At 42.3% G+C, this 25,753-nt stretch overlaps 2 protein-coding genes across 5 annotated transcripts; one reads left to right on the forward strand and one right to left on the reverse strand.

Moving 5' to 3' along the window:
- Positions 1-735: 735 nt before the first annotated feature.
- On the forward strand, positions 736-7,060 carry LOC311323575 (catechol O-methyltransferase domain-containing protein 1-like). Of its 4 annotated transcripts, XM_084455825.1 has the most exons (8): positions 749-843; positions 1,404-1,471; positions 1,674-1,804; positions 3,849-3,954; positions 4,159-4,277; positions 5,294-5,348; positions 5,439-5,572; positions 5,764-7,060. In XM_084455825.1, exons 3-8 carry the CDS (start codon positions 1,700-1,702, stop codon positions 5,914-5,916), a joined length of 672 nt encoding a protein of 223 aa, XP_084311951.1. In that variant the 5' UTR covers positions 749-843; positions 1,404-1,471; positions 1,674-1,699; the 3' UTR covers positions 5,917-7,060. The 4 variants fall into 4 exon arrangements, with proteins under 4 accessions (XP_084311950.1, XP_084311952.1, XP_084311951.1 ...); XM_084455824.1 differs by lacking the exon at positions 1,404-1,471 and having other exon boundaries at positions 736-843; XM_084455826.1 differs by lacking the exon at positions 1,404-1,471 and having other exon boundaries at positions 736-796.
- A 486-nt stretch (positions 7,061-7,546) lies between these two features.
- Positions 7,547-11,197, reverse strand: LOC311323687 (non-selective voltage-gated ion channel VDAC2). Its single transcript, XM_084455979.1, has 9 exons — positions 11,109-11,197; positions 10,197-10,268; positions 9,963-10,012; positions 9,713-9,865; positions 9,403-9,455; positions 8,984-9,211; positions 8,731-8,881; positions 8,503-8,560; positions 7,547-8,410 (listed from the first exon to the last, which is right to left on the reverse strand). The coding sequence occupies exons 2-9, from the start codon at positions 10,261-10,263 to the stop codon at positions 8,319-8,321; spliced, it is 852 nt and encodes a 283-aa protein (XP_084312105.1). The 5' UTR covers positions 10,264-10,268; positions 11,109-11,197; the 3' UTR covers positions 7,547-8,318.
- Positions 11,198-25,753: the final 14,556 nt, after the last annotated feature.

Genomic DNA, 25,753 nt, shown 5'->3' on the forward strand with positions numbered 1-25,753 from the left:
TGACAGCATCGTGCACATCAGCACCATGCTATGGCTAGCTCACTGGCACTGTTAAGGTAAAGTTCCTCGAATAGATATGCAGTTCAAACGGAAAAGGTCTGCCTCTATGCAAATCAATGATTCAGTGACTGTTCACTTTTGGCCATATGTTCCTCAGCTATCTGGGTTTCTTCATTCCAAGAAATTGCACACGTTTCCACACCCGAACAATATATAGGCCTACTGCAAAACATGTAAGGAATACTTAGGCCTAATCATCTCACCAAGCCCTCAGTGGATTAATGATTTTGGTTTCCACTGACCGTTCTTACATCATTTTGTTCTTGACGAATTACACAATGTAATCAATAGCCTACAGTTTTCACCTTGAATATTTCGTTCATCGAGATCCGCGATGATGATTGATGATCTAAGTGTTCCCTAATTTTTTAGCATATATATTATAGCATATATATGCTATGAATTGTGAGTCACTTTTGTAAACACTCCGCAGACTGCTAAATTATTCTGATCACCAAATGGATGGAATCTTGTGCATATTCGGCAACTAATACAATCAAAAATGCGTGTGTAGCCTACTAACACTGCAAAGCCAGTCTGCATAGGCTACCACCCTGATTAAGATCAGCTAGGATAGGAATATCTGGGGGTTAATCAAGTGTTAAATTGATTATTCACCATCAGAGACCCTCCCATCCCTTCTCATCCAAGAGGCCATTTTATATTCACTGTGCAGGCGTGTCTACATGATCTGGCGTGTTTTGACAGTCACGATCGAGTCGACTGTTAAAACGTTGCGAGTGCGTTTTGTTATCCTATCGAAATTAATCTTTATATTTTAGGGTGAGTAGGCAACTGTGCGTCACTGCGTCTAGATTTGATTTACTATATATCAACCTGTTTGACAATAGCTTATAGTCAATTTGTTATTTGTCCTGCAATGTGGTCGTGCAATATTAGGCAAATTTATAAAATATATATTTTGCATTTTGCTGATAGCTATGTAAACACGCTCGGCCTATTTATGTGATATTTAATGTTTTCCACTGAACAATGTTTGGGGGTAACCAAACGACCAAACACCCAATGAATTAGTCCACATTTAGACTATAGGCCCTACATTTCGTCGGGAAGTTTTTAAAACTCACATGTAGGCTACGTAGTCTATTATGCTTAGACCAACAACATGACAGTCACATGATTGTGCTTACGACCATGTGACCAGAACTATTCTAATAGAAGCGCAAAAACAAATGCTGGTACGTTGACTTCTTCTAGGGGTTTTAGATACGTTTTTACAATATCCGTCATAACGGTAGCGTGCTATGAAAATTAGGAAACACTGAAAGCCCTTGATCTGTCTCAAGTCAGACACGAGACTTTCTTACAATGCTTTTCCACAGTGTTTCCAGAGAGGCGTTGATAGGTTCGGCAACTCTAGGAGTTGTGTTCGTTGCTGGTTGCTACATTGGTAAGGAAGGGGAGGACTTGCATGCGTTCATCTGTGTACTGTACGCTAACGTTACTGCAGACATGGCTCAGTCAGATAGGCTACGATAGCAGGAAGTGAGCTGTAGTGATAATCTCTTTTTAGTTGATCAAACCCAGATCTCAACATTTAAGCCGTTTTGATGTCATCTTAATATACTCAACTTGACATTTTTGTCCTCCAGGCAAAAGAAGGTCCACATTTTCCAGCATGGACGGTTTCAAGAGCCACAGTGGGGCGAAAGATAATCCACTGATGCAATATGTTCTCAACCATTCAATGAGAGAGCATCCAGCTCTGAAAAGACTCAGACAGGTAATGATGTGATTTCCTGATGATCTTATTCAACATGTAGGCCTACCTTCATGTCTACAGTACATGCTTACATGTCATGCTTACCAGTAGGCTACATTTCTTTTTGGTATTTTAGTAAAAGAAGACAATAATTCCATTATTGACCCTAAATAGTGGAGGAACCAAACCCTCAAAATTTGGAGATACCCCTCCCCGGGGTAGAACAAAACGGGACATTGTTTTTTCATATCTTTAATATGTCCCCTTCATGAAATGGATTGTCCCAAGTTTTACTTTTCCTGCAAAAGTCATGAAATTCATCCATGAAGTGACTTACCCCATAGGCCAAAAAAGAGCAAAAAACGGCTAACCTGAAAGAGGGAATACCAAGATAATCCTTTTTCATTTTCTACCAGATGGTTGTTTTTACATCATACTTCTACAGATGGTCTACAGGTAGTGTAGAAGGAGAATAATCCGCACTCCGGACAATCATTTTTATGGCTTTATTCCATAGCAGCAGTCAGTGAACGGACGCGTTTCGGCCGTAGGGCCTTCTTCAGCGTTTAAAGCCGCTCTCGCGGAACTGACCTCTATATATACTGTCTTCAATAATCAGTAGCCTACGTCAGAAAGGTGAAGGTTCGGCTACCTGTGTTATGTCAGAAAGGTGAAGGTTTGGCTACCTGTGTTATGTCAGAAAGGTGAAGGTTTGGCTACCTGTGTGCATATGCAGAGGGTCGCACATTTACATAATACAAATACTATACAATACAGAGTTACAACCATAATACAATATATACAACAATTTCATTAACAATATCACAAGAGAGAGACCTTTACAGAAAACAACCTAGCAATAGTTCCTCATTCAATCCTTTCGGGAACTCTGTTTTCAGGGCGTGAATCCAATAAGCCTCTCTCTGTAGAAGTAGGCGCTCTCTGTCACCACCTCTTTTCAATGGATTCACCAATTTAATGCCCTGAAAACGTAGCCTAGACTTCATGACCTGAGGAGTTAAAATGCCTCGCTACAGGCGATTTCTCATCATGCAGCCTAATGTTACTCTTGTGTTCAGAGATTCTGACCTTCAATTCCCTTTTCCCTTGGGGGAGAATGGACTACCCATGGACACACCTTGTATTTGAAGGTAGTAATTTTTTTCAAACTTGAAATAATTTTTGACACTTCCTGGGCCAAATCCATCAATACCTCAACAGGAGGTGACTGGTTCTCTCTCGATACCATGTAGTGATGGAGAGCTTCTAAAAGCCATTATACAATGGTTAGTTCTGGTTCTTGATTCTGATTGGCTGGAAGCCGTGTTAAAATACTTTGTAACACACACCTGGGACCGCATATCATTCCATTTTCAGTATGAATGCGCCTCCCATTTGATCCAGTGCATTGTAGTTGTTGTTGTTGCTTGGCAACCCATTTGTTAGGGGAACTATTTTGCTCCGTGGAATTGAGGGAATGATGCTTCGTTTTGAATAAATGTTAATATTTTACATTGCTGTGTGTCTATATTACACTAATAGCTGTAGTAACCGTTGTATAAAAGCAATAAACCACGAGAGGCCGTGTGTTATAGTGATTTTATAACAGCTAGGGGGGTTTTGGGCACTCCGCTTCGCGTCGTGCCTAACAACGCCCCCTAGCTGTTATAAAATCACTATAACACACGGCCTCTCGTGGTTTATTGCTTAATTCTACCATTGTTCTCGGATCTGCACCCGCTATTATTCTGAACCGTGAGTCGAGCGGGCTTTAGCCCTGTTTGGGCGTGGTACTCTACAGGTAGTGTCCCTACATCCCAAAGCAACCAGGATGCAAATATTTGGTTCTATTTTGAATTAGCAGCCTTCTATATAAGGCCTTATTATAGGCGGAAAGAGCAATGTCCCGTTTTGTTCTACCCCAGGGAGGGGTATCTCAAAAACTATGGCTCTTTTTGAGGGTTGGTTCCTCCACTAAAAGGGATTGTGTGTACAATGAGAGCCTTAGTTATACAGTAACATTTACTAGCGTCCTCAAATGAACATCTGCGTCTTTGCCTTTCAGAGGACCATGGAGGATTCCTGGAACTTCATCATGGTTGCCTGCGAGCAATCCCAGTTCATGGCTAACCTTGCAAGACTTATCAAAGCTAAGAAAGCAATAGAGATTGGTATGCACATTTAGTTTGTAAGCATATATAAATGTTTATTGGTTGATCAATGAGCATACAGTATATGCAGCACCTTTATCTATTCATTAGTTATTATAGTGTAGATACCATTGCATAACACTGTTGAGTAAAGACCAACATCTGTGTGTTATCATGTAAATTGACTCGACTATTTTTTTTATCTTGCATGTCATTGGTCTACAGGAGTATACACGGGTTACAATACATTGAGCGTGGCGTTGGTTTTGCCAGAGGACGGCAAAATGGTGGCCTGTGACGTAGATGAAAAGTACACCAACATTGGCAAACCTTTCTGGAAAGAGGTATTCGAGTGGTGTTTGTTGCCATCTCAGTTCTAACACTGGTCGTATTCAAGTTGTGCAATTTGCCATCATAGTACTAATTTTTGTGTTTTCACTTACTGTAATACCTTTACAGTCTTTGGGAGAGCTAACATGGCAGCTTGGATAGATACAGTAGTGATTTCCTAGTAAAGTGGCAACTGAGTGTAGTTTGGCTTAAGACGAGAAATAGCAATAACTGACAGGTAATTCTATTCCCATTTTGCCAAGTGCTGAGTGCAGTGGATTGGCTGGCACCCCAGGTAACAGATAAAGTTCTACTGAGAGTAGTTACTATGCACTTGCATGCTGTGCCATCTCGCTCCACTTTGCTGAGGACTGACTGCACCTTAAAGGTGCAGTATGCAGTTTGGGTTTTCCTGTTAGACTTAAGTACAATTTTGAAAGATTTTGAAAAATGCAACCGACAAAATCCCCGTCCCTTCTTTCACCTCTCCCTCCAAAGCCACTCCTCCAAACTGGGGGAAAACAAATTACACTCGCTAGGCAGCTAGGTAGGCTGACAGGCAGGTAAGTCATTCAGTCATTTCAAGTTGGCAACTCAAAATTATTGGATGCACTTATTACAGTCCTGCGACTTCCAGATTACGGATTTATTTCATTTTAGTGTTGGAGCACTTTGTTTATTGATTGCTGTCGGGATGTAATGAGAATTGCAAAAAATATAACAAAAAGCGCTTCTGAGGCAAACCACATACGGCACCTTTAAGTTGGAGTGCATGCTTGCATGAAGCACTATGGCACAATATGATACCTAGGTTAATAATTTATTATCTCTAACTGTAGAGATGATAATGATTCCCTTTATGAATAGCTCAGGCATTGCCTGCTCACGTTTCTTGTGATAGTTGTATGCTGCTGATGTAACCACATATGCCGAGTGAAAAAATGCAATGTTTTATAATAATTCGACCTAACTCCCTCAAGCTTTGTGAATATTTCCGAATTCAAAACACAAATCTGCTTATTTCTTACAGGCTGGAGTTGACCATAAAATTGATCTACGCATACAACCAGCACTGAAAACTTTAGGTACAGTACCGTGTTAAATCTTTTTTTTTCTACTTTGTAGAACAATCACCATATTACAACCATTTTGACATCATCCTCTGTCTCTTTCAGATGACCTCCTGGCTGCAGGGGAGGCTGAGACCTTTGACTTCATTTTCATTGATGCAGACAAAGCCAACTATGACAACTACTATGAAAAGTCATTACAGCTCTTGAGGAAAGGAGGCATCATTGCTATAGATAATGTTAGTATTCCAGGTCATCATTAACAAAATTTCTCAGTTGTGTCAGATGTTGTACAGTACCTGAGATGGTCACTCATATTAAGATAACGTTTAATGTATTTAATAATACAAAAAAATCCAGTGGACAGCAAAATGAAAACCGGAAAGAAAAACTTTCTGACGATGGTGGCTTCCCTGGCTTGGTGTTGCAGGTCCTCTGGAGTGGGAAGGTAGTTAACCCTGCAGACGGTGACGTGGACACCCAGGCCATCGACAAGCTGAACAAGAAGCTGCACCGAGACGTCCGTATCAACCTGAGCATGCTCACTGTGGGAGATGGGCTAACACTGGCGTTTAAACTGTAGGTCATGAATGCCTTGAGCAGTCGCCTTGCATAATGATTATCAGGTCACACCTCTTACACTGATGGTATGGGTGTTTTAGTTTTATTTCTCATTTGAATGATGTACCTCAACTAACCTGTTAAAGGAGTAGTAAAGGGAAAACGCATGTTTAGCCCTGTTTTAAGGGTACTTATGATGATATATAATGGTTCAGATCAAAACGTTGACAAAACTAGCACTTTTGAGAAAATCTGATAATTGCTCTACTACCATGTTGGTCATACAATGGATGTGGGTGGGCACCTTGAAAAATCTTTCAAAAACATGTTAAACTCGCAATTTCAAAGACAAGAAGCTCACCGAGGGGGTAATTGGTGTCCGTTGGTGTTCTGACATCAAATTCGCCGCAATGTATGAATCCTGTAGCGTTTTATTGATCATTTTATGAAATCTATTGACTTGTATTGAAGCGACCGTTGTAGATGTGTAGATCAATCTGCAGAGGGGATTCAGGAAGCAGAACTACTTACGGTAGCTATTGTTATTGTTTATGTTGCTAGGCTACCTAATTTGCAGAAGTTTACACACGTATGTGCTGCGACTAAATAGTTATATGTTAAATATTTTAAAAAGCCTTTCCAGATGAACTAGAATCTTACTTTATGGCAAATTATATGTCAGAACGCCAACTAACACCTCGGTGAGTTTCTTGTCTTTGAAATTGAGTTTAACATGTTTTTAGAATGATTTTTCACGGTGCCCACCCACATCCATTGTATGACCAAAACAGTGGTAGAGCAATTATCAGACTTTCTCAAAAGTGCTAGTTTTGTCAACGTTTTGTATATGATCATAAGTAACCTTAAAACAGGGCTAAACATGCATTTTACCTTTACTACTCCTTTTAAGATGCCTTGTGTAGTCTAATGTAATTGTTTTTATATGGTGTTAGCTTGATGATGCTAGTTGGATGTCTGTGTGAAGCCTTTCAGTGTGCTGTATGAAGTATGTTGTAAAGCAACCAACTTCCAGAGCAAATACCAATGTTTACCAAATCTATAAGATGTATGCAAAAGTATACTGTACATGAGACTAATGTACTGTATACATGATTTGATGTGATTGTGATGGTTGAGCTGCACTAAATGAAAGTGACTTGTTGGCTCATTGTCTAACCACGTCTATTGTATACAAAAAAGACACCTATCACCAGCCTGGATTCATACACACAACAGCAAAAACTTCTGATCAAAGGTGGCCTTAGGTAGGCAATATATACCAGATATTTTAAAATACTTAAATGGCACTGAGATGTAAGCAGTAAAGAATTGTTAGACATACGTGGAACACATGTCCACTCGCTGTCCAGAGAATTTTAAAGACCCTTTTTTTAAAATTCTAGTTATGGGTCCACAATTTATATTTTGTTTTAAAAAATACAGGCCATATTGCTCCCCCCACATAGGGGGTTTAATGGAGTAATCCTCATTAACAGTGAATAATCAAGGGCCTCTCTAACAATGTAATTTGTGAATTTGCATGAACAGTCTAATGGGACAATTAGACAATGTGCACAACACAGGGCTGAAGACTTATCACATTCTAATGAACATGAAATGGCTGGTTTATAGACTTTATTGCAAAGGTAGACATACATGAGGACTTGGTTTCGGATCAAGGTCCCAATCAATAATTTTACACAACTATGGGGAGGTGGAGGATTCACTCTGATTTATATCTTTATTCTAATCACACTGAGAAAAAAACCCATTTGGCATTGTCTTGCAACTTTTTTACCATGTTCAATTAGAAAGCAAGCTGATCAAGATGGTTGAGACTTGCAAATGACTGCAGAGGGTGGGTAAGCATAAATCTCTCCTTCAGAACATTAGCTGGTGTCTTGTTAATAAGCATATTATGTAGGAGCAGCCTGGACAACAGGAAAACATTGAAATGCTAATACATGTGCAAATGATATAGGGGAAAAATAGGACATAAATAAAGGTAATAAGGTGTTTGCTTGTGTGCAAAATAAGAGCTCAGGTACAGTATACATTCACAGACATTATCACACTTGAATAAAATCAGAACTCTTTTATAACCATACTTAAGATTGTCTGATGAGCCAACCTCAAAGCAAAAGCAAAACTTAGATGGTTGTCCATAATGAGGATGTTCCATAGCTGGGACAGAACAGGGCAGAGGTACATAATGAATAAACAACAGAGACCTGGTCAACACCAAATGTCTACACACAAAATTAAAGGACAAGTGGTTGTTAAGCCCTCTAAAAGAAATGGAGAATTGGGCATGTTGCTTTGGATTCATCTCTTTGGGAGAGACCCTTTGCTGACTGGGCTGGAAACACAAGGCCAGATCCTGCTGATATTTCCATCAAATGTGAAGATGCTGGATAGCTATATCTATGCCTCCAACTCTAGCCCCAGGCCCAGCTTGTGGCCTCCAGCGTTGATACTCTTCCCATCGACCAGGGCAGACAGCACCAGTTTCATACCTGCAAAACAGGAGGGACATGTTACTAAATAGCGGTGAGTTCATGGAATGAGGTTAATGGCAGTGCTGTTGCCAAGAAGAAACAGTCCTCACCTGGCCGCAGGGTCTGAGTGTAGCCGATTCCCACCAAGCTGGCGTTATTCACTTTAGCCTGGAAAGCATATCAGCAATCAATCAATTAGCTGAGCAGAAAGAAAAACGTCCAACAAATTATACTACAGCAACTAGAGTATCCACTTAATCGCTAAATATCCTGTTCTACTTAAACACATTAGTCTACATTCAACCATTTTTCATAAATGAGGAAAACTTGAAACTTACAGATATGGAAGCACTGGCGTCCAGCTGGTACTTGGCAGCGATGCCAAAGCGGGTGCTGTTGCTGCCTGCTGTCCAAGCCAGGTTCACAGCAGTCTCCAGCTCGTCATTCACTTTCTGGTAGATGGACCCACCAAACTCTGTGCCATCATTTCTGAAAGAGAGAAAACAGGCCCAAACATCACACCAAATCAATTTGTAGATACATTTAATTTCCTTTCTTTCCATGGTAACTTCTGTAGAAGCCGAGACTTACACATTGGTATGCAGCTGGAAATCGCCAGTCTTGTAACCGACTGCAAAGTTGCTCTGGGTCATCTTGGATTTGGCTGTGTCAAAGGTCATCTGGTAGCCAGCCAGCCATCCTTCATAGCCGACCACTGCTGCCGCGTGAAGGGCAGGACCAGCAAAGTCAAAGTCCACGTCGCAGCCCAGGTTGACATACTCACGCTTATAAGCAGTCTTCACCTTCCCACTCTTCTTGCTGTGAGAAAATACACAATGGAAAATATATTAAAAGGATCACTCAAAATCCACCTTGTATTTATTATTTCTAAGGTTACAAAAAAAGATGATTGATTGCATGTTTTCTTGCATAGTAGCATCCCAATGCACTAAAAAAGTCTGGTGATCAATGTTGATAACAGTACAGTAGCAAAGTGTTACAAAACCTACCCAGTGTTTGGCGAGAATGTGGTATCAAAGGTGAGTTTGAGTCCTTTAGTAATCTAAAAGAAAAAAAAAAACATGACATCAACTGGAATTCTGAAGATGAATCCAACTGTCTTGGGGAGTGTTTTGTGAATAAAATACAAAATAAATTGTCTTAAGTACATAATATGGGTCCACAATGAAATGCTTAGCTGTGCCCAACGTAGGGCTCAAAACTACGACCTGAGATACCTGAGATTAAGAGTGTCATGCTCTACAGGCCGACCTAGCTGGGCAGCTAGCTCACAAGGCTCATTGTCTTTCTCCTGCGTACCTGGTCTTCCACAGTAATCTCCGTCCCGAGTGTGTTGTCCGTGGTCCACTTCTCTGTGAACGTCAGCCCATATTCAGCCCACTTGTACTTGGTTTCCAGGTTCCCATTGACTTTGCTGGTGTCCGTGTTAGATGAGCCAGAGGTTTTAAATTCCTACACATTGAGGACGTTACTTAGGACATGTAGAACTAAGTGATAATATCTTACAGATATTATGAATTTCCCCATCCCTCATCTATCCTAAACTCACCACTCCACTTGAGGACTTGGTCTTCACATCAAGTTTCACCAATCCAAAGCCTAATGAATAATCACAACATTAAAACCAAATTGATCATGACGGTAAATGTCATGCCAAAAGAACGTGAGTGTGTGTAAACAATGGCTAGGCTACATCAAAAGGCAAGCACTCCCATTTTGACTTTCATGTCAAAGTTGAACCCAATGAAAATATATGGATGGCTCTTATTTTGAAGACATTTACCATATCCTTTGTTGAAGATGTCTTTTGCAGATTTGCCAAGGTCGCCATAAGCTGGGGGGACAGCCATTCTTCCTGTGTGTCAAAAACGAATAATTAAAGGGCCAACTACACTGGCACTTTAATCACACTTCAAGCCATAATTCTGCTGATCCCCTACATAGGTTACGATGATGCCAAGTCAACAAACGGATAACAACCTGATCATAAGTTAACGTTTGTCCAGATTCATTGATAGGCTTAAAATCGGAAGCACCAGAGGCGTTTGCTTCCAAACAGCAGGCATGCTAGCTAAATTAAAGGAGCATTCATTGTTATTGCCTTGGTGGTAAATAGCTATATACCGGGCATCGAGAAAACTAAGTGTGCACCGCCTCCGGAGAAGTGGGGGTATGGCCTTAACATTAGTCTAGCCATCAAAATGGTTTTATTAACTGAAACATGGTGTGTAAAACTGGTCCCTCGTCAGTAGCGTTAGCTAGCTAGCTACGCTACTGTGTGTGACATGACAGCGGCAGATTGTTCTCTGCAGTAATGTAGGTACCTAGCAGGCTTGCTGTAGCTAGCAGACATTGCTTACCCTGAGCCTAGGTTAGCTACCTAGCGTTAGACAGCTGGCAAAGCTAGCTCAACGAGCTAACTGGCTTGCTACTGATACTACTACCAGCCCTGGCTGTAACGTTAAGTCGCTAACGTTAGGCTGGCTAGCTAAATTAGCTTAACATAGCTAGCGATGCTGACCTTACCTAGCTACTTAGTGCTAAACAGCGAACTAGTTTGTTTGGTCGGCTAACGTTATCTATCTGAAACGACAGCGGATACGTGAAAACTGATTTTGTATGAAGCTTTTTAGCTCAAAATAAATAAATAAATGATATATATAATACACATATAAATAGCTAGGTAGTTACTTACTGAACTAATCGTTCGGGGAGACAACCAAATCCTATCGAGTTGGAGGGCGATGTGAAGGAGACAGCGCAGCAAAGCTAGCTTCGCCCTTCTTGGTGCGGCAGGACCTGGCAGGACCCTGCAAATATAGCAGTTTTACCTTTAGCCTGTTGAAAACCAAATCAATGGGATGTACATATAGATTGATTCAAATATTTTTTAGATGTAATGTTTTATACATTATGAATCAAGGTGCTAAGTATGTGACCTGTGTTAATCACTACGCTAGATGCATAATTTAGTATGAAATATATTTACGGCAATTGTAAGCCATCTTTTTCGCCATGGCAACCACACCGATTGGACTTGGCGTGAATATCATTGCGTGCAGTGCGTGACAACCAGACAAAACAGACAAACAAACAGAAAACGATTAAAAAGGGCTTAATACAATTGACTGATTAATCAAATGTGTTAATGAAAATGACCACAGCACAACATCCTATGCATAATAATAATGCATTTTATGTATATAGCGCTTTTCACAATACTCACTCAAAATAGTTGGGGGTTGGTGATAAAACTTGAGTGATAATTTGACAGAAATGATTTGCCTTTTCCAGAAATGGACGGATATGTGATATTTTGTAAATAACTGGAATTAGCTTTATTCACATACTGTACATGGATATGAGTTGATGTTGTGTAGTCATAAAGATTAAATGATAAACTGTCATTCAGCAATTCCACTGTAATTAGCCTATTGGTAATACATCTCCGAGCCCCCCGAGCTCGGCGGGTTAGCCGCGAACTTCATGCCGCAACGAGAGATCCCGTCTCTGGGTGGACAGCTGTTCAACTCGCCTGGGACCAGGTCCCCTGGAGCTATTTCGCCTGGCTGCCCATCGCGTTGTTGTGAACAAAATCAATACCACCTACTAGCAAACAAAACATGTTCAGTCACAATTATACTGTTAAAACTAAGATGCCTGGATAAAAAAATATGTTTTCCAACGGATATATTTGACGAAAGTAGATTAATAAGCAAGCCGATTTTCATTGCTAACTCAGAGCGGATGTATTGGGAGAGAGCCATGAACGCGCGTTCTTCTTCTTCTTTTGGTTTCTGGCAGGCTAGACGCCGACGTGGCGTATTGCTGCCTTTCCCTGGCCAGACACGGTACTACACCCCTCCCAGACCCTCACACCCCAAGATGTAGGCCAGTAGCGAACATAAAGCTTGCCACCGCCCTCCCCACCTCATACTGGTGACTCCCATGGCCCAAAAGGACCCTCAGAGACACAACTGGCTCACCCACCCTCACTACATGAGCATACATATCTGCCCTCTCCCTCCTGTACCTCCCGCACTCCAACATGACATGCCTCACCGTCTCCCTCCCCCCACAGCTACACAGACCATCCACATGTTTCCCCATCCGAGCCAGGTCCCAGGCCAGGCCCTAATGACCAAGCCGAAGCCTGGTCATCATGACCTGTTCCGTCCTACCCCTTCCCAGGGTGCCCCTCTCCCCCCTAACACTCCCCTGGATCCCATGGAAATGCCTCCCTCTCGCCTCCACCTCCCACTCTGCCTGCCACCTCTCCATCAGCACCCCCCGTATCCTACCTCTCCACTCAGCTACCCCCAGATCCACCCCCACCCCTACCACCTCCTGCCCTAAAGCCTCCTTAGCAGCTGCATCCACAGCCTCATTCCCCTCCACCCCCACATGAGCCGGGACCCACATAAACCCCACTCTACACCACTGCCTGCTTCCATGTCGGCGGGAGGACCCCCTCCGCCCACACCGCATTAATGAGGGACAAAACCTCTTCCAATACCACATCCCCCAGGTGCTGAAACACCTCATACCCCAGCCCATCCTTTTCCTCCTATGCAGCTCTACCATGGTGAAGAACAGAGTACAGGGGTCCCCATTATCCCTACTCACCTCCAACTTAACTGCACCATCAGGGACTGCCCAAACCGCATATAAATCAGGAAGTGGTCGCTCCCTACCGTATACCTGTCCATAACATCCCACTCCCCCTTCCCTGCCAGGACCGCCAGAGCCAGGTCAAGACAAGACACCCCCCCCCTCCGACCCAACCTGAAATCGCGTAGGCCTACCATCATTCAGGCATACCAGCCCACACTCCTCCATGAACTCCTCTACAACCACCCCATTACGGTCCATACCCCTGCTACCCCACAACGGGTTATGTGCATTGAAGTCCCCCACCAAACACAGGGGACCCCACCACCTGCATCACCCTCACCAACTCCCCAACCTCCAGCTACAGACAAGAGTTGTACAAATTTACCACTGACAACGGCCCCTGCTTCCCCCACACACGCACCGCCACACACTCCAAACCCGTGCTAAGGACCACCCTCTGATACTGCACCCCAGTCCTAAAAGATATTGCACACCCACCACCCGACCTATCCACCCGATCCAGACGCTCACACTCATACCCAGGAAGAACAAAATCAAGACAAGGCTTCAGCCACGTCTCCTGAACACACACCAGCTCAGGCTTCTCCTTAAGATAACTTACAAATTTCTTAAGCTCCTGGCCATTAGCGATCAGACTCTGGGCGTTCCACTGGAGAACATGGAACCTATCCATCAACCCACCCCCACCCTCTCATCACCCACAATCTGCTGACTCCAAGACAGACTACCTACCTCCCCAATCCCCCACTCCCCCTCTCCGTTTGAGATCCGATCGACTCTGTCCAGCTGACAATCGAACGTCACACCCTGTTTGTGCTTGAATATTTTCATCCGACCAAATTGAGAGTAGACACTTTTGTCTTGTCTGGACTCCAACCTTGACCAGGATCCATTTTAATGCTTTCTTGCTAGCTGCCATGGAAGCCTGCTCCTTGCTGGTCTGGAACCGCCCACGTTGTTGATATGTGGATTAAAAACGCATTTACATTTACCATTAAATTAAATGTGGTCAAAATGCGTCCCTGACCATCTCCGGAGGTGGTTTGGCCCATCGGATCGCAATCCGATTGCAATCTGATCACCAAAAACGCATTTTAATGCAAGGTGTAAACAGGGTCATACTGTAAATGAGTGTGATACTGATAGAATGCTAGTTTGCCAGTAAATTGCCTTTAAAAAAAAAACTACTCTGGTGAGGAAAAAAAGGGTAAAAACTCTGGTTGTGGTGTGAATGACAGGCGCGACAGCCAGAGAGAAATATAAATAGTGATGACACACTGAAGGTCATGTACTGTAGTTTGCCGTCTGTGTCCAGACAAGACTCTGGGCGACAGAGAGTTCTGTTAGTGGTGATGATGATGGCACAGGGATTCAATCATGCCTTTGTGTTGGCCACCTTACATATATACTGTACAGTACAAGCTGTATAATCTCATGGGTATTGTAAATACTGGCTGTGTGTTGCCCACCTTGGGTACAAGGCTGTGTTGATCACCTTGGGTACATACAGGCAGCACCGAAAGAGATCAAATGACCACCTGCCTGGTGGTGTGTGAGCAAGTGCGGGTTGTTGGAGCTGTTGGGGGTTATGTGGTGCAACACTTGTCAGTCAGTGGCTGCTTATGTTATGTACGGTTGTTACTGTAGGCTAGGCGGGGCGAGGCTGGCTCCAGGATCAGAGACTGGTGGCTTTCATCATGCAAGAGCCTTTAGTGTTAGTGTTTAGTGTGTCAAATATAGACTACAGCACTAAATCCAGTCAGTGTAGATGACCCGAAATCCAACACCAATGTGGTTCTGGACATTCCAGAGTTCTAACCCCCCCACCACTCCAGCTGTGGAGAACAGAGAAAGAAACTCTTTATCAACACAACAGCGGATCAAAGCAGAGTCAGATGAAGAGGACTGTGGAGCACCAGAACCAGACAGTGACTTTCAGCCCCCCTCTGTAACTCCAGACTCCTACAGCTCAGTTTAAAAGAAGAGGAGGAGAGATGAGAGCTGCTGTCTCAACTTGAGCCTATCAAGTCAAAGAGAACACAAACAGTCTTATTGGTAACTCATTATGTCTTATCTTCTCCTCATTTGGATAGTTGAGAACATGTTGCTGCACATTAGACAAACAGGAGCTGTAAGAGACAGACTTTGATGGTCCCCAGCCCAGTAGGTTCAGGTGCAGCACCGCAACACCACACCCACACACATTTATAACCCACCATCTCACACCACTAACAAAAACATGGGCTGTTGTCAACTGATTCCCACCTTATGTCCCCAGAATCTCATACAGATTGAACCACTAGCCTACATGTTTTCACAGTCACTAAGAAAGTGTGCCATTGTTTTGTGTGACCTTTATTTTGAAATTACTTGAAAGAAAGCTAGGTACCCATATTGGGTGGAAGATAAATAACGAAATTAAACTTGCTAGACAGTATTCAACATACGCCATCAGTTATCAATAGCACCATGGATATTACCACCACCTAAGGTAGATCTCCAACTAGAGGAAATTAATAAATGGAATCCTGATCCTGAGTTCATTCGTGGCACAAGAGTTGCAGATTCAAACATCTGTTAAAGTTAATAGCCTATGGGAATGCGTGTGGGGTGAGGAAATAAACAGGAACAAGTGCAAATGGCTTTATTTCATTATCTATACAACACAAAGCTGATACATATAATTTAGATGTTAGGGAAGGGACATCGAGACAGTGATGTAGGTTAACGGACATTTGACGAAACATGACCAGAAGGAGGCAGTAGCTTAATGCAACGAAGAGGATGCAAACTGCCGTTAAACCCAAGATAATAAGAAGAAGTAGGTACCGGATATGTCGTGAGGTTCTCGCTACTGTAGCTGTAACTCGTAGTGTGAACCATAATAAAATGTTCAAACTACAGCGATTTAGAGATTTTGTCAACGAGCGATTAGCAGCGGCAGCTTTTGAGATATTCGGACATTATGAAAAAACGCTTGGAGAGTGGCAAGAAGAAATCTGTCGTTCCAAAGAGAAAATCGCGGAACTGCAGAGAATGCTAGACAACGTCATTCAACCCGAGATCAATCTACATCGAGCAGGTTCTGTCCTATATCATCCTCTGCTGTGGTTAGAGTCACTGTTCATGTTCTGAATTGACTCGTTATTCTCTATAACATTTAGTTTGTAGCTAGCGTCCAAGTTTGGTTATGTCAAGCTAGCTAGCTATAAATAGGCGAACGTTCTCCCCAGAACTATGTGACGTTCGCGAACGATCCGATTCTTTTAAAGCGAACGATGGGAACCGATTCGCAGTTGTGGGAGCCGTTCTTTTTTCACTCAAGCTCCTCCCTACTACTTCACTGGCGAACAGGCAGGAGGAGAGCAGCATAGCAGAGTAGGCTACAGGTGTTGCGTGAATAACATAAGTCAGGTTTATTTACACACAAACACATTTTATACAAAGGATGAATCCCAAAAAAGGATCTTGCTGTCAAAGCAGAGGCATGTGGCGCCACCCTATGGAATGTTTACCACAAATGTCCACACAAGCCATTACCAAATGAAATTATAGCCTAATCATTATTTCAGAATATCCCACCAATAGAAAATATATTGGAGGTCTAAGTTTGAATGATTTTGATCCAAATATTACCCTATCATTCCCCCCAGATAAAATGGGGCACCCCAAGGCTGGCTTCTTAAAAATAAATAAATATAAAAATGATCCAGTCTTTTGAAAGGAACGGATCCTCAAGATCCGGCTCCCTTCAAAGAGCCATGAATCCCATCTCTACCCAGAACAGTTTTGTAATGTCGCTGCTCTATTCAATTCAAATTTAAAGTACGTTATTTTCCGCTGGGAACTTATTTTGTGGAGTGCAAGACATAATATAGCACATGATACAACACATAACACACAGAATAGGTTACATATCTATTACACAATAAACATTAGAGTAAAATATAGCGCTATGGATAAATAAATAGTACTGCATAGTCTATATATATCAATATTTGACCAACCCACCTAGAGCTCTTTTTTGACCCTCTATGAGTGACCTGTAGTGGGCATTTTGTTTGATCTTCCCATGCCAGACGATGAAGGAAATAATCTTGAATATCTATTAAAAAAATAAAAAAAATAAACATAACACAAACATGACAAAAAATTTGTATATATATATTTTTTGTAATTAATGTAGATAGCCTCCCCCAGACCTGTCTAACGTTAGCTAGCAGTAGCTGGGTGTTATATTGTCTATTTTAGTACAGTACATTGCCATGTCCTGTATGTTTCTTTTACTCTTTCCTGCCTGTGCTGTGTGACAACCAAATTTCCCCACCCAGGGAGCAATAAAGGCTATCGTATCGTAAAGTGTTGACAGAGATTGTGTGGAATTGAGTTAGTGTTGTTAGGGAACATATCATTGCAGCACTAGTTGACTAGCGACACGATAGGATTGTCAGGAGCCATGAAGTGCAGCATTGTATGATTTGTAGCTACTGCATTTGGAGATTTGGATGCATACGCGTGTGTGTGTACTGTCAGTAGACCGACATTAGTTGTGGCTATCACATACATTATATCTGGGAATATATATATATATATATATATATATATATGTATATTAGCTAGGCCCTATTATTCCAGCTATCAACTGTTCTCTGTTGTCTCATGTGGGTGTTTTGGGACGGTTTTCACCTTGTAAATAAATGCAGGCTTAGTATTTACCATTTTATGACAGTTGTGCAAAAGTGTACATGTAGGGGGCGCCAAATCGCATAAATACCACATTACACATTACACGTTGGATAAAAACTGCTTAAAAAAGAGGTGTACACAGCCATAACAGACAAACTCCTCTCTGAATTTCCCTGATTTTTCACAGTTAGACGTGTTAGGTTGTTGTGCAATAATGAAGTAGACTTTATCCTAATATTTAGACCCGTCTTTCTTTTCTTCCCAGATGTTCAGCAGTTCTCTCTCCAAGAGCTCCCACACATTAAAGAGGAACAGGAGCTATGGACCACTCAGGGGGGAGCGCAGCTTCAGGGGCTGCAGTTTGATACTACAGACTCCATATTCCCTTCCACCAGAGTGAAAACCCACAGTGATATGGAGGAGTCGTCTCATCTGCCACCTCTTGACCAAACTCTAAATGTGGAGAACAGTGAAAGAGACTCTTTAACAACTGAGGACCAAATCAAAGAAGAGTCTGATGAAGAGGACTATGGAGCACCAGAACCAGCCAGTGACTCTCAGCCCACTTCTGTAACCCCAGACTGTCCTACAGCTCAGAGTTCAGAAGAGGGGAAGGAGAGAGGAGGGCTGTTGTCTGAACTAAAGCCTATCAAGTCGAATAGAACACAGACTAAGTGTTCAAGACTTATTCCCAGCCTTTGCTCCAGCCCTGCCACCTGCCTCATGACCAAGACCAGCCCAAGCCCCTGGGCCAGGCTTATTCCCAGCTCCAGTTCTGGAAGTGAGAGTGAAGATGTTTCTTCTGGGGAGGCTGAGAGCAAGAGAGCAAAGAAACCATATAATTGTGAGGACTGTGACAAAGCTTTTAGTCAAAAGTGTTATTTAGTTAACCATAGAAGAATCCACACAGGAGAAAAACCATATCAGTGCCAGGAATGTGACAAAGCTTTTAGTCAAATGTGTTATTTAGTTAAACATAGAAGAATCCACACAGGAGAAAAACCATATCAGTGCCAGGAATGTGACAAAGCTTTTAGTCAAAAGTGTAATTTAATTAAACATGGAAGAATCCACACAGGAGAAAAACCATATCAGTGCCAAGAATGTGACAAAGCTTTTAGTCAAAGGTGTAATTTAGTTAAACATAGAAGAATCCACACAGGGGAGAAACCATATCAGTGCCAGGAATATGACAAATGGTTTAGTAATGTAGTAGTTTAGTTAAACATAGAAGAAACCACAAGAGAGAAACTCTACTAGACAGGAATGTGACAAAGTTTAGTAGTCTCTTATTTCAGCATAAAATAATCCACACAGGAGAGAAACCATATAAGCTTTTTGTCGAAAGGGTAGATTAGTTCAGCATAGAAGATTTCACAAAGGGGAGAAATTATATTGATATTAGAGATGTGATGAAGCTTGCAGTAAGGAGTTTACAATGACATAAGTAGCCACAACAGAGAGAAATCTGTTTTAAAGGAGACAACCTAGGCCACAGATCGTAGATCCAATGGAAGGGCGTTCCACAGTTTAGGAGCCACAAATTTGAAGGCTTGGCCACCGTTAGTCTTAAACCTCAACCAACAGGCTCTGGTCAGATGACCTGAGAGACCTGCTTGTGATATAGGAATGGAGCAGGTCAAAGATGTACGCAGGTGCCTGACCATGCAGAGCTCTAAAGGTGATGTCAACTATTACAACTGTTGTCATTGCAATAAATCAGCATTTATCTCAAAATGGTTGAAAGTGTGATTAGTTCCTATGAGCAATGCTTTAAGAAACTAATTTGCTAGATGTTTATAAACTAATCTGGTGGTGGTCTAGGTGTGGGGCGAAGATTTGCTACAGGAGGCCTAAGAGGAGTGCTGTAGATGCCAGGGGTGGTGGTGGGTGACCAGTCTATCTGGGGCTTAGTTGGTGGACGGCCTACCATTGAATCTTCCATCAGAGTTTGTGCAAGATGGAAAACTCTCCATATACAACAGTTCTTCAGTTGACCACTTTGATCTATTTACGTGTGCTAGAAGTAAATGTCTCAACAGGCTTAGTAATACTTGTACAGCAGTATGGCCGCCACAGAGTAGTATGGCTGCCGCAGATCTGACCGGACAGCTCTTTATCCTTGACCACAATTCACATGATAACATTAGCCTATTCATATCATTTTTTCATGCTGTTACCTCACTCGCCTCTGTATTCTCACACATTGGATTAAGCAAGGTTTCTGGACTGTCAGTATTTGAGGCTGTTGGCCAATCACATGATCCAAGAAAGACAGGATCCCCATGTATTTCCTTGGCTGTTTCAGGCGTCCCTTAGAGGCTTTTCTTTCCTTCTCTTCTCTCCTTTCCCTCTTGCATTCATCCCACATATATCTCAATTTCTCACTGCAAACATTGACTGTGTAATAACATGGCAATTATGTGAGGCGTTGGTACGTTATTTCTGTGGTGAGACACCATTTGAGTTACGTTAGTGTTACATTGTTAGCTAGCAATCTAGTTTGCTATCTAGCTGTTGCAGAGCTAATGTTTGCTAACAGGCCAGTTTTGTTAACGACAAGCAGTAAACAAAAACACAAAATTTTCCCCTATCTATCCATCTATGTCTATCGATCTGTCTGTCGGTCTATCTTTAGCAGAAACTCCTCATCCAAGTTGACTTGGTTGGGAAACCAGGTCTCGCTACTCGTCTAGTGATTGGTCAGCTATCAAAAAAGCATGTTATAGTTGAACTTTTTTTTACGCCCTGAGCTGCAGAAAAAATACCGGCGACTGTTAAAAGAAAAATGCTCAGGACGTTTTTGAAAACATGGTCTACTCCATAATATGTAAAACAGACGCTAACAGCTCAGCTAGTGTGTGAACACAGCCTTTAAAAACAAACCCTTCTCTGAATTGGATTTCCCTGATTTTTCACTGTCAGACATGACAGGTTGTTGTAGAATAATGAAGTAGACTTTATCCTAATATTTAGGCCCGTCTTTCTTTTCCCCCCAGATGTCCAGCTGTTCTCTCTCCCAGAGCTCCCACAGATTAAAGAGGAATGGGAACTGTGGACCACTCAGGGGGAAGAGCAGCTTCACAGGCTGCAGTCTGATACTACAGACTCCATATTCACTTCTGCCAGAGTGAAAACCCACAGTGATATGGACCAAACTCCAACTGTGGAGAACAGAGAAAGAGACTCTTTACCAATGCAACAGAGGATCAAAGCAGAGTCTGATGAAGAGGACTATGGAGCACCAGAACCAGCCAGTGACTCTCAGCTCACTTATGTAACTCTAGACTGTCCTATAGCTCAGAGTTTAGAAGAGGAGGAGGAGTTAGAGCCTATCAAGTCAAAGAGAACACAAGCTAAGTATTCTAGACCTATTCCCAGCCCTTGTTCCAGCCCTGACACCTGCCTCAGGACCAAGACCAGCCCCTGGACCAGGCCTATTCCCAGCTGCTGCTCTGGACGTGAGAGTGAAGATGTTTCTTCTGGGGAGGCTGAGAGTGAGAGAGCAGAGAAACCATATCAGTGTGAGGAACGTGACAAAACTTTTAGTCAGAAATGTCATTTAGTTAGACATAGAAAAACTCACACAGGAGAAAAACCATATCAGTGCCAGGAATGTGGCAAAGTGTTTAGTCAAAAGTTTAATTTAGTTGTCCATAGAAGAATCCACACAGGGGAGAAACCATATCAGTGCCAGGAATGTGACAACGCTTTTAGTATGAAAAGTAGTTTAGTCAAACATAGACGAATCCACACAGGAGAAAAACCATATCAGTGCCAGGAATGTGACAAAGCTTTTAGTCAAAAGTGTAATTTAATTAAACATGGAAGAATCCACACAGGAGAAAAACCATATCAGTGCCAAGAATGTGACAAAGCTTTTAGTCAAAAGTGTAATTTAGTTACACATAGAAGAATCCACACAGGGGAGAAACCATATCAGTGCCAGGAATATGACAAATGGTTTAGTAATGTAGTAGTTTAGTTAAACATAGAAGAAACCACAAGAGAGAAACTCTACTAGACAGGAATGTGACAAAGTTTAGTAGTCTCTTATTTCAGCATAAAATAATCCACACAGGAGAGAAACCATATAAGCTTTTTGTCGAAAGGGTAGATTAGTTCAGCATAGAAGATTTCACAAAGGGGGGAAATTATATTGATATTAGAGATGTGATGAAGCTTGCAGTGAGGAGTTTACATTGACATAAGTAGCCACAACAGAGAGAAATCTGTTTTTAAAGGAGTCAACCTAGGCCACAGATCGTAGATCCAATGGAAGGGCGTTCCACAGTTTAGGAGCCACAAATTTGAAGGCTTGGCCACCGTTAGTCTTAAACCTCAACCAACAGGCTCTGGTCAGATGACCTGAGAGACCTGCTTGTGATATAGGAATGGAGCAGGTCAAAGATGTACGCAGGTGCCTGACCATGCAGAGCTCTAAAGGTGATGTCAACTATTACAACTGTTGTCATTGCAATAAATCAGCATTTATCTCAAAATGGTTGAAAGTGTGATTAGTTCCTATGAGCAATGCTTTAAGAAACCAATTTGCTAGATGTTTATAAACTAATCTGGTGGTGGTCTAGGTGTGGGGCGAAGATTTGCTACAGGAGGCCTAAGAGGAGTGCTGTAGATGCCAGGGGTGGTGGTGGGTGACCAGTCTATCTGGGGCTTAGTTGGTGGACGGCCTACCATTGAATCTTCCATCAGAGTTTGTGCAAGATAGAAAACTCTCCATATACAACAGTTCTTCAGTTGACCACTTTGATCTATTTACGTGTGCTAGAAGTAAATGTCTCAACAGGCTTAGTAATACTTGTAAAGCAGTATGGCCGCCACAGAGTAGTATGGCTGCCGCAGATCTGACCGGACAGCTCTTTATCCTTGACCACAATTCACATGATAACATTAGCCTATTCATATCATTTTTTCATGCTGTTACCTCACTCGCCTCTGTATTCTCACACATTGGATTAAGCAAGATTTCTGGACTGTCAGTATTTGAGGCTGTTGGCCAATCACATGATCCAAGAAAGACAGGATCCCCATGTATTTCCTTGGCTGTTTCAGGCGTCCCTTAGAGGCTTTTCTTTCTTTCTCCTCTCTCCTTTCCCTCTTACATTCATCCCACATATATCTAAATTTCTCACTGCAAACATTGACTGCGTAATAACATGGCAATTATGTGAGGCGTTGGTACGTTATTTCTGTGGTGAGACACCATTTGAGTTACGTTAGTGTTACATTGTTAGCTAGCAATCTAGTTTGCTATCTAGCTGTTGCAGAGCTAATGTTTGCTAACAGGCCAGTTTTGTTAACGACAAGCAGTAAACAAAAACACCAAATTTTCCCCTATCTATCCATCTATGTCTGTCTATCTGTCTGTTGGTCTATCTTTAGCAGAAACTCCTCATCCAAGTTGACTTGGTTGGGAAACCAGGTCTCGCTACTCGTCTAGTGATTGGTCAGCTATCAAAAAAGCATGTTATAGTTGAACTTTTTTTTACGCCCTGAGCTGCAGAAAAAATACCGGCGACTGTTAAAAGAAAAATGCTCAGGACGTTTTTGAAAACATGGTCTACTCCATAATATGTAAAACAGACGCTAACAGCTCAGCTAGTGTGTGAACACAGCCTTTAAAAACAAACCCTTCTCTGAATTGGATTTCCCTGATTTTTCACTGTCAGACATGACAGGTTGTTGTAGAATAATGAAGTAGACTTTATCCTAATATTTAGGCCCGTCTTTCTTTTCCCCCCAGATGTCCAGCTGTTCTCTCTCCCAGAGCTCCCACAGATTAAAGAGGAATGGGAACTGTGGACCACTCAGGGGGAAGAGCAGCTTCACAGGCTGCAGTCTGATACTACAGACTCCATATTCACTTCTGCCAGAGTGAAAACCCACAGTGATATGGACCAAACTCCAACTGTGGAGAACAGAGAAAGAGACTCTTTACCAATGCAACAGAGGATCAAAGCAGAGTCTGATGAAGAGGACTATGGAGCACCAGAACCAGCCAGTGACTCTCAGCTCACTTCTGTAACTCTAGACTGTCCTATAGCTCAGAGTTTAGAAGAGCAGGAGGAGTTAAAGCCTATCAAGTCAAAGAGAACACAAGCTAAGTATTCTAGACCTATTCCCAGCCCTTGTTCCAGCCCTGACACTTGCCTCAGGACCAAGACCAGCCCCTGGACCAGGCCTATTCCCAGCTGCTGCTCTGGACGAGAGTGTGAAGATGTTTCTTCTGGGGAGGCTGAGAGTGAGAGAGCAGAGAAACCATATCAGTGTGAGGAATGTGACAAAGCTTTTAGTCAGAAATGTCATTTAGTTAGACATAGAAAAACTCACACAGGAGAAAAACCATATCAGTGCCAGGAATGTGGCAAAGTGTTTAGTCAAAAGTTTAATTTAGTTGTCCATAGAAGAATCCACACAGGGGAGAAACCATATCAGTGCCAGGAATGTGACAAAGCTTTTAGTATGAAAAGTAGTTTAGTCAAACATAGACGAATCCACACAGGAGACAAACCATATCAGTGCCAGGAATGTGACAAAGCTTTTAGTGTGAGCAGTAGTTTAATTGTCCATAGAAGAAGTCATACAGGAGAGAAACCATATTGGTGCCAGGAATGTGACAAAGCTTTTAGTCAAAAGAGTCATTTAGTTAGCCATAGCAGAAGCCACACATGAGATGAACCATATCAGGGCCAGGGATGTGACAGCTTTTAGTGATTGGAGTAGTTCAGTTAAACATAGAAGAATCCACACAGGAGAGCAATCATATTAGTGCCAGAAATGTGACAAAGCTTTTAGTGATCGTAGTACTTTAGCTAAACATATAAGCCATACAGGAGAGAAGACATAGTGTGAGGAATGAAAATGTAGAAAGGGTAGATTAGTTCAATATAGAAGATTCCACATAGGGAAGAAATTATATCAGTGCCAGTGTAACCCATCTGTTTCGGCCAAGGGTGGGATTAGAACCAAAGTCTGCCACTTGGGAGGCGGACGCGCTGAGCTTTTCTGTCCGACGCGCGTCCACGAAAAAGTTCACTTTTATGTGAAATGTAGACGCACGTTCCCGGCTCTCTCGGCTCTCCCCGCTTTGATTTAGCAATGAAAACCGGCTTGCATATTAACCTGTTTTTGTCAAATATATCCATTGGAGAAATTATTTTTTCATCCAGGCATCTTAGTTTTAACAGGTTAAATATAACTGAACATGTTTTGTTTGCTAGTAGATGGTATTCATTCCGTTCGCGATAACGTTATTGCAGCCAGGCTAAATTCCTCCAGGGAGCCAGTGACCGGCGAGTTGAAGAGCTTCACTCCCCGCCAGCAGGAGCTTTGGCCGCGGCTACCGCATCTCGGAAAACCCGCTGAGTTCGTGGCTGCTATTTCACATTCGCCCTTGATCTATCCCAATACCGATCCATGGTAATAATGAATCAATCGTTCAGATCAGATCGGCAGTGCTGCATGCATGTTACAACATCATTGTTAGCTTTATTAACATAACCATAGCCTACATTTATCTCTCTAACGTTAGGCTATCCATCTTACACCAGTCGGCCATTCGATAGAGCGGTCAACGCCAACGTTACAAAAAATGTACTTCAACATACACTACTTTATCTTACTTTAATCACTTAACAACCTCCGGCCAATATAGTGCGAGGAAAATTATGAGATTCCAGTTAGCAAGTATAGCCTAAGTTAGCTAATAACTGTAGGCCTAAAAAAAAACAGGCTACACAGGGTATAAAGAAAAACAGACCTGAGTCCTCATAAAAGTAACTTTAACGGCTCACACGGGCTGGCTAATCTCTAGATAACGTTACCTTATGAGTATTTCGTTTCCCCTATAATTGTAACAAGAACCCCTGTCAGGCTAAAAACAATGTATTTATTTTTACATCATAACATTCATCATAAAGAGGCCAGACCTCCCCCTCTGACCAGCGCTCCACCTCTGACCAGACCTCCCCCTCTGACCAGCGCTCCACCTCTGACCAG

Source organism: Borostomias antarcticus (assembly GCF_949987555.1).
Source record: "Borostomias antarcticus genome assembly, chromosome: 22".
Classification (NCBI taxonomy): Eukaryota; Metazoa; Chordata; class Actinopteri; order Stomiiformes; family Stomiidae; genus Borostomias; species Borostomias antarcticus.

Coding starts and splice junctions, on each gene's coding strand:
- LOC311323575 (XM_084455823.1), top strand. CDS start 1,390: ATGCTTTTCCACAGTGTTTCCAGAGAGGCGTTGATAGGTTCGGCAACT. Junction 1,472..1,673: donor CGTTGCTGGTTGCTACATTG/GTAAGGAAGGGG, acceptor TTTGTCCTCCAG/GCAAAAGAAGGTCCACATTT. Junction 3,955..4,158: donor TAAGAAAGCAATAGAGATTG/GTATGCACATTT, acceptor ATTGGTCTACAG/GAGTATACACGGGTTACAAT.
- LOC311323687 (XM_084455979.1), bottom strand. CDS start 10,263: ATGGCTGTCCCCCCAGCTTATGGCGACCTTGGCAAATCTGCAAAAGAC. Junction 10,013..10,196: donor CATCTTCAACAAAGGATATG/GTAAATGTCTTC, acceptor ATTATTCATTAG/GCTTTGGATTGGTGAAACTT. Junction 8,561..8,730: donor ACGCCAGTGCTTCCATATCT/GTAAGTTTCAAG, acceptor TATGCTTTCCAG/GCTAAAGTGAATAACGCCAG.